The 9,171-nt window shown below is 46.2% G+C and overlaps 1 protein-coding gene across 1 annotated transcript; it reads right to left on the reverse strand.

Annotated features, from left to right (window-relative positions):
* Positions 1–2,162: 2,162 nt before the first annotated feature.
* LOC127665765 (ubiquitin-40S ribosomal protein S27a-like) lies at positions 2,163–2,699 on the reverse strand. The gene has a single exon (XM_052158292.1). It carries the CDS (start codon positions 2,669–2,671, stop codon positions 2,201–2,203), a length of 471 nt encoding a protein of 156 aa, XP_052014252.1. The 5' UTR covers positions 2,672–2,699; the 3' UTR covers positions 2,163–2,200.
* Between the last annotated feature and the right edge of the window lie 6,472 nt (positions 2,700–9,171).

Genomic DNA, 9,171 nt, shown 5'->3' on the forward strand with positions numbered 1-9,171 from the left:
GCAGTGTTCCCACACCCGTACTGTATGAACAATTCTGTTGTGCTTGAGGGGATGGGATGGGAATGTGGTTCTTCCCTTCAGTGGTTTGGACCCTAGGGCTTCATTTTCCCTGAGTTGCAAGTGTACTGCATTGTTCCTACATGGAATCTCCAAACATAAGCCTAGTGTGGTGGGTGTTTTTACCTGGGGAAGAAATGAGTGGGTCGGTCAGTTTATAGCTTGTTACTTACCTGAGTTTCAAAAATGTGATTCTCATTGTCACCTCATAGACTGGCCTTAGAACCTTTCTCCATATAAGATGTCAATCACTACTGGACATTAGTGGATATACATATTAAATCATGATTGACTCTACCTCACTTGGGACTGTAAATAATAAAAATAAGAGCATAAACAAAATTACTATATAAATATAAATTGTGATAAAATGGGCGAATGGGGTGACCAAGAAAGTTTTTGTTTTTGTTTTTGGTCTCACTGTATATTCCTGTAACTTTCTATGTACTCCAAGCAGGTCTTGAACTTACAGAGATCTACCAGCCTCTGCCTTTCAAGTGCTGGTAGTTTTGTTTGTGTTTTGTTTTGGTTTGGTTTTGAGACGTGGTCTCTCTATTCACTATAGACCAGGCTGACTTTGAACTCACAGAGATCTGCTTCTGTTTCCTAAGTGTTGTGATTAAAGGTGTTCACCATCATACTGGGCTAAAAGATCTTTTGGAAGGTAGAAGCCAATAAGTAAGAAGATGCAAAGGTTTTTGGCTAACTAGGTGGATGGTGGTCCTTGTTAATCCCACCAAATGAAAATAAGAACATCAACCCAGATTGTTTGGCTGAATTAAGGTTTATTTTCAGTCAGACAGGGTTATCTCCCTAAGATTTGAGAGAAGAGTCTCAATCACAGGAAAATTATTTTCAATATCCTCAAAACTGCAAGGCTAGGGGGTTTCTAATTAAGCTTATTTAGGAATTTGACAGGACATCTCAAAATTATTTGGTTGAACATCTTATCGGAGGTAGGGTTAGTGTTGGTACCGAGACCTGTGCGGTGGGCAGATAGGTGACCTGTGTCGCGATGCAGGCAGACGGACCTTTGCGCAGAAAAAACAACATTTTGGCGAGTCATCCAGGAGATCCTGCCTACAACTGCCAAGAACAGGATTGCAGACACCACCCCCCCCCACCCCCCACCCACCCACCCCCACCCCCGCCTTTATCACCACCACTGCTGGCTCCCCCCCCATCGCTTCTGCTACACCACCACTGCTGCTGCTGCCGCCTTCGCCGCCCCATGCAACCTGAGACTCACGGGCTTCATCACCTGAGACACAGCTTGCCACATGGGTTGTCTCTGGGCCACTAGACCAAACAGTTCCACGCTCCCAGATATCGGATTGCACACTTTTTTTTTTTTTTTTTTTTTTTTTTTGGTTTTTTGAGACAGGGTTTCTCTGTGTAGTCCTGGCTGTCCTGGAACTCACTCTGTAGACCAGGCTGGCCTCGAACTCAGAAATCCGCCTACCTCTGCCTCCCAAGTGCTGGGATTACAGGCGTGCGCCACCACGCCCAGCAGGATTGCACACTTTTAACAAACACCAGCGGTTTATTGGTAAGGTGCTTCGGTTGGCTGGAGGGAATCTTAACTGCAGAAGGGATCTGGCCAACCTTCTCTGGAGCTAAGATTTGCCTCTCCAGCTAACACTTGTGATAGGACACTTAACCCTCAGGTGTACCCTAATCCGGAAGTGACCCTGAAATCCCCCATTGGCTTTTACAGCCGCAGACAAAGTCCTGGCCCAGGCGGGGCACTTCTGGCCTGAACACCCCAGCTCCTAAAGGCCTTTGCGACGGCCTAGGCTCTTTAGCTTAGGTGCATTTCTGTTGTTGCTACTCTTCCAGGATGCTGGATTTGTAGCCAACAACATCCCACTCACCTGATGGGTAATAAATTGTCTTCGAACCTCCAGGGACCCCACTGGGATGTCTTCTGGAAAATCTCAAGTCTCTGAAACTAACGCATAATTTGAGGCGGTCAAAACTAATAAACCTCTGTAATAAGGTCTGGACTCAATATAAGCTAGACAATAATTCCAAATGGCCACCTAATGGCACCCTAGATCCAATTGTTTTAAGGGATCTTTTTTTTTTTTTTTTTTTTTTTTTTTTTTTTTTGAGTTCCTGGTTTTTATTGTCTCATACACAACTACTTGTCTTCTGGTTTGTTGAAGCAGTAAGTCAGACAACACTTGCCACAGTAATACCTGTCAAAGTGGCTGCCCATGAAGACTCCAGCGCCACATTCATCAGAAGGACACTCACGACGAAGTCGGCTAATTTTGCCATTTTCATCCACCTTATAGTATTTTAGCACAGCCAACTTAACCTTCTTCCTCTTATGCTTATTCTTCTTGGGAGTGGTGTAAGACTTCTTCTTCCTTTTCTTAGCACCACCACGAAGTCTCAACACAAGATGAAGGGTAGACTCCTTTTGAATGTTGTAGTCAGACAAGGTACGGCCATCTTCCAGCTGCTTACCAGCAAAGATCAACCTCTGCTGATCAGGAGGAATTCCTTCCTTATCCTGGATCTTGGCCTTTACATTTTCTATAGTGTCCGAGGGTTCAACCTCGAGCGTGATGGTCTTCCCCGTAAGGGTCTTCACAAAAATCTGCATCGTGGCGGCGACTCCACCCACGATGGCGGATCTTTTTTTTTTTTTTTTTTTTTTTTTATTTATTTATTTTTATGAGTATACTGCAGCTGTCTTCAGACACAGCAGAAGAGGGCATCAGATCCCATTACAGATGGTTGTGAGCCACCATGTGGTTGCTGGGATTTGAACTCAGGACCTCTGGAAGAGCAGTCAACGCTCTTAACCACTGAGCCATCTCTCCAGCCCCGTTTTAAGGGATCTTAATTCATACTGTCAGCAATGCCATGAAATCTACTCACCCTCCGCTAGATGGTGCTACTTTTGATCCCGCTGATGAGTCACCACCCACCCACCACAGGCATATTGAGACTGCAAAATCCCAAACTGCAGCCTCAGTTTCTCCTTCTCACCAGGTCTCGGGGTCTACCAACCCGACCTCCCCAGATCCCTTCTCTCCCTCTGTGCCAGCTGCAGGTCACTCCAAACGCCCTGAACTGGTGCCAACCTTTACCCCTCTGATTACACGTTCTACACGTTCTAAGGCCAAACCCCCAAGTCCTCCTCCTCCGAGGACACCTGACCCAGCGCCAGTCCTTCCTCTGAGACTGGTTAGAGTCTGGTTAGAGTACATGTTCCTTTCTCGTTGAGCAAACTTTCTCAAATAGAAAATAGACTGGGTTCTTATACTTCTAACTCCTCTAACTTTATTAAAGAGTTTCAGTACATTACTCAATCTTACAGCTTGACTTTCCATGATATTCGTATGATTCTTACTAACAATTTACTTCCTGATGAATGCAGGTGAGTTTAGAAAGAGGCAAAAATGCATGCAGACTAAATCCACCAGACAGAAAGAAGCTATCCAATTGGATCTGGGACAGTGCCTGACCAGGACCCTCAATGGAATTACAATTCCACAGCTGGTATTAGCCAGAGACAGATTTGTTACATGTCTTCTGGCTGGACTCAGAAAGGCAGCCTTAAAGCCAATACATTTTTAAAAACTCTAAGAGGTTGTCCAGGACAAACAGGAAAATCCATCTTGGTTTTTAGAACGCCTCACAAAGGCTTTATTACAATACACTAATCTAGAGCCCGAGAATCTGGAAGGTAAGCAACTTTTAATGACTTATTTCTTTTCCCAGAGCTATCCCAACATAAGAGTTAAACTTAGGCTCTTGGAGAGGGGGCCCCTAACTCCACAGGTGGAAGTCTTGGTGCTGGCCTTCAAGGTAAACCATGAGAGAGATGAAAAATCCTGAAAATAAAAGTACCACATGCTGGCAAAGGCTGTCTGACCAGCTCCAGCTACCACCCCGGTCCCCTGGCCTTCCAAGGCTCAGGTACCACCAGCTCTCTGCTATAGGTGTGGTCAACTAGGTCACTGAGCAAAGACCCCCCCCCCCCATGTCCTAGGCCGTCAATTGCCCTCGTGTCACGCAGAACAGGGCCATCCCATCTAGAAACCCCTCCAACTGACCTCCTCGGCTTGGCTATGGGAGAATGAAGGGGCCAGAGCTCCCTTGACCTGACCTCATCCATCACCAGCAGGGAGCCCCGGGTAGCCATTGTGGTGTGTGGGAGGCCCATCTCTTTCCTTTTGGATACCGGGGCCACTTACTCGGTCCTGGTGGAGTTTTGGGGTTCCACTTCATCCTCGCGTCTTCCCATAGTCGGGATAGGAGGACAGCCTTACCTTCCTCATCAGACCCTACCACTTAGCTGCACTTTTAGAAATATACCCTTCACCCATTCCTTTTTGGTAGTGCCAACTTCTCCCATTCCCTTATTAGAAAGAGATCTTTTTTTTTTTTCTTTTTAGGATTTTTGGTTTTTTTGAGACAGGGTTTCTCTGTGTAGCCCTGGCTGCCTGGAACTCACTCTATAGATCAGGCTGGCCTCGAACTCAGAAATCCGCCTGCCTCTGCCTCCCAAGTGCTGGGATTACAGGCATGCGCCACCACTGCCCGGCTAGAAAGAGATCTTTTAGTTAAGTTGGGGGCTTCAATTTCTTTTGCACCCCCCCACTCGCCTGAACCCAAGCTCGCCAGCAGTTCCCCTACTTCTCCTTCTAGCCAGTCAACCTAACACTAACATGTTATTTCCTCTACCAGCTTCTCAGGTGGTCCCCAGAGTTTGGGACGTCCAGAACCCCTCTGTTGCTAGACATCATTCTCCTGTTGTCATCCAGTTACTGGACCCTACCAGGTACATCACCCAAGCTCAATACCTTCTCTCTCTCTCCAGAGCTTCAGGGGACTTAAGCCTATCATTTCTGACCTCTTAAGGAAAAAACTACTTTGTCCCACTTCTTCTCCTTTCAATTCCCCTATACTAGCAGTTAAGAAACCTAATGGTACCTATCGCCTGGTTCAAGACCTCAGGCGCATTAATGCTGCAGTGGTTCCTCTCCATCCTATCGTAGCTAATCCTTACACACTTCTTTCTACTATCCCCTCAGGAACTTCTCATTTCTCAGTCCTAGATCTCAAGGACACATTTTTCTCTATCCCTCTTGATACAGAAGAGAGCACAGTTATAGGAGACCCCAAACTTAGTTTCTTTGATTCTCGAATAAGGAGTTCAGCAGCTGCTAAGGCACGAATACAAGGTGCCTATCTCTGGATAGTTAAATCTAGTCTTTTTGACAAGTATGCTACAGGTCACAAAACATATTTGCCTTTACTTGGACGGATCCTGACACCCACTTTTCTACCCAACTTACCTGGACTGTTTTACCTCAGGGATTCCGAGACAGCCCACACCTATTTGGCCAGGTTCTAGCTTCTGACTTACTCTCTTTATCTCTTTCTAGATCTAAAATTCTTCTTTATGTAGATGACGCCCTTGTCTGTAGCCCATCTCTAGAGATTAACCAAGCAGACACCTCTGCTCTTCTGAATTTCCTTTCCAGTCAAGGCTACAGGGTCTCACCTTCTAAGGTTCAACTGTCCACTCCTCAGGTTACTTATTTGGGATTAACAATTACCCCAACCCACAAGGCTATTATTACCTTAGATAGAATGAATCTGATTCAGTCTTTAACTGTTCCTTCTACAAAGGAAGAGATTTTATCATTCCTAGGAATGGCTAGCTTTTTATGTTCATGGGTTCCTTCCTTCTCCCTCCTCTCTTGACCCTTATGGGAGGCAGTGTTAGGCCCCACCCACGAACCTCTTCTCAAATCTGGTGCCAAGCCCTTTCAGAGGCTCCAACAGGCTCTCCTTAAGGCCCCAGCCTTACATCTCCCTGACCTGACTCGCCCTTTTTCCCTCTATGTAACTGAAAAGGAGGGATTTGCCCTTGGAGTCTTAGGTCATCAACTGAGACCTTCCTTTGCACCTGTAGCATACTTGTCAAAAAGACTGGATTTAACCATCCAGGGATGGGCACCTTGTATTCGTGCCTTAGCAGCTGCTGAACTCCTTATTCGAGAATCAAAGAAACTAAGCTTGGGGTCTCCTATAACTGTGCTCTCTTCTCATAACCTGTCACAGCTCCTAACCTACAAAGGCCTGCAGACTCTACCTCTCTCCAGAGTTCTTTCTCTCCAGGTAGTCCTAATAGAGGATTCCACTCTCACCTTCCAATCATGTCCTCCTCTTAATATTTCTACTCTTCTTCCTCGACCTAATTCTAACCACTCCCTGTCTCATTCCTGCGCTGAGACTTTAGAGCAAATATTACTTCATCCTTCACACATACAGGAGGGCACACTGCCTCAAGCCATTTATACTTGGTACACAGATGGAAGCTCCTCTCTATAAGAAGGGACTAGAAAAGCTGGCTATGCCATAGTGTCAGACACCAAGGTGGTAGAGGCACAGGCCCTTCCTGTACACACCACTAACCAACAGGCTGAGCTGATAGCTCTCACCTGTGTCTTTCAACTGGCACAGGGACAATCCCTCAATATCTATACAGATTCTAAATATGCTTTCCATATCCTCCTGTCCCACACTGCTATCTGGAAAGAACACGGGTTATTTACCACAACAGGAGGATCAGTAACTAATGCAAACCATATTTTAGCCTTGCTAAAGGCCTCCCATCTCCCCACAGCTATTGGGATTGTCCACTGCAGATCCCACCAGACAGATGACTCTATTGTATCTAAGGGAAACAACTGAGCTGATGAGGCAGCTAGAGCTGTGGCCCTTAGGGGGCTAAACTCATCTCACCCTCTCCAAGACATCCTTACACTACAGCCCACATCTCTACCCTCACCCCCTGACATTCGCCAAACTCTATCCTATCTTCACCAGCTCTTTCATCCTAATAGCCAAGCGTTATCTTCTTTTGTTAAGACCCACTTACTGCCTACTCCTGAAGACTTAAATTTCTTAAAATCTATCACTGCTTCTTGTAAAATCTGTTAGATGTCAGATTCCAACTCAAGATATCGTAGAACCCCTTTCCCTACCCATCAGGCTAGAGGTTCCCTTCTTGGAACTGACTGGCAACTTGACTTTACCCATTTGCCTGGTCTTGGTGGACACCTTCTAGGGGTGGGTAGAAGCCTTTACCACCACTAACAAAAGGGCTCAGACAGTCTCTGATCTCCTCCTCCGAGAGATCATCCCCCGATTTGGTGTTCCAACCTCCCTTCAGTCAGACAATGGTCCTGAATTTACTTCCCAGATCTCTCAGAGTCTATCTAAGGCCTTAAACATCCCTTGGCATTTTCACATTCCTTACCATCCTCAATCTTCAGGTAAGGTAGAAAGAACTAATCACTCTTTAAAAACTACTCTTGCTAAGCTATCACAGGAACTTCACCTTGACTGGGTAAAACGCCTACCTCTGGCTCTTTTCGGGCTACGAGCTCTCCCCAAGTGACCTCTTCTTATCCTACCCTTTGAACTTATGTATGGACGTCCAGTTTTAACTCCTGGTCTCTCACCTAAATGCTCTCCCCTCCCAGACCACCTACTCACCCTATTGCTTTGCCACCTTTGCTCTCTCCTATGGGACTTTGCTGACCACCATCTACCTCGGCCACAGACTGTCTCCAGTCCACTACCTGTCAACATTGGAGACCAAGTCCTCTTATCCCCCCCAGATCATCAGCCCTCCCCCCCTCCCAAATGGAAGGGCCCTTTTAAGGTGATTCTCTTGACCCCTACAGCTGCTAAACTCGAAGGATTTCCTCATTGGGTCCATCTATCTCACCTTAAACCTTTCATCCCTCCACCTAAAGATAACTCTTCTTCATACACGTCAACCCTGACAGGACTGTGCTCTATTAAGCTCCGGAGGACATCGAGACCATCCACCTTGTCCCCAATTCCAGAACATGAGACTCCACTCCGGCAGCCGAGCTCGACCTCATTGGATTAGACATGGGTTTCTTGTCCTACCCCTGCTGTTCTTCATTTCCATCCAGGGCAGTCCTTACATCTGGAGATTCGAGGTTCAAGAAACCCCCAGAGATAACAAACAGTCTTTCCAAATAGGGTCAGGAAACTGCTCCATAGCCGGATGTCAGGAACCAATCCAAATCGCGATCATCCCTGTGTCTGTTATCCCATCTAAGTATTATGATCTTTATACTTGCTTTCTCTTTGACCAGACAGAAGATTATTGTAAAACATGGCCAGACGAATATGGGGGCTGCCCATATTGGTCTTGTCAGATACATATGCTAGGATCACGGGTCAATCATTTCTTCTATCAACACCGCAAGACACTTTTCTTCTACATACAAGACCCGTGGGATTCCAGGTGGGAAACAGGAGTTGTTGGTAAGCTCTATTGTAAAAACCAGCCCAGTTCCCCAGTAAGTACCATCCATATTCAGAGAAAGTATATCTCAATCGCCCAACCCCTAGATATTGAAAAAGTAGGGGAGATAATTAAACACTCCTCTGAGGTCCTTGATTCTTTGACAGCACCCCTCATAAATGGCACTAACTTGTCATTTCGCCTGTTGCTTCAAACCTTGACCTCAGCATACCAGCTCCTTAATGTCACCAGCCCTGGTTGCTTTAAAAATTGTTGGTTATGTGTACCCCCAGGGATAGACTCAAAACTGTCACTTACAGCTTCTCCAGTGATACTGCCAAATAACCTTACCTCACCTTTTGTTAGCTGTCCTGACTCCGATGTCACCATGACTCCGTACCTTACCTCTGTCCCTCTCTTTGGCATGGCAAACTGATTTAAGACCTCTGGGACACGTTCTGTAGGAGCACTAAGCTCCCTAGACTGTAATAAAACCATAAGCCTTGATATATCATTTCTGCCACAATGCCCTGCAGTTCAGAACATGTCAATTCTTTGTGGCACTCAGGTATATCATCGCCTACCTGCCAGCTGGTCAGGAGTTTGCACGTTGGTACTCCTTTTCCCTGAGGTGGGAGTGATCCAGGGAAATGAGCCCCTGCCAATCCCAGTTATAAATATGGTAGCTGCTCGACGTGAGAGAGCAGTTCAGATCGTGCCACTCTTGGTAGCTACAGGAATAGCCATAGCTGTTGGTACTGGTGTGGCAGGAATAACGACTTCTCTGGCCCAATACA

The sequence above is a fragment of the Apodemus sylvaticus genome, chromosome 15 (genome assembly GCF_947179515.1).
Source record: "Apodemus sylvaticus chromosome 15, mApoSyl1.1, whole genome shotgun sequence".
NCBI classification, from domain to species: Eukaryota; Metazoa; Chordata; class Mammalia; order Rodentia; family Muridae; genus Apodemus; species Apodemus sylvaticus.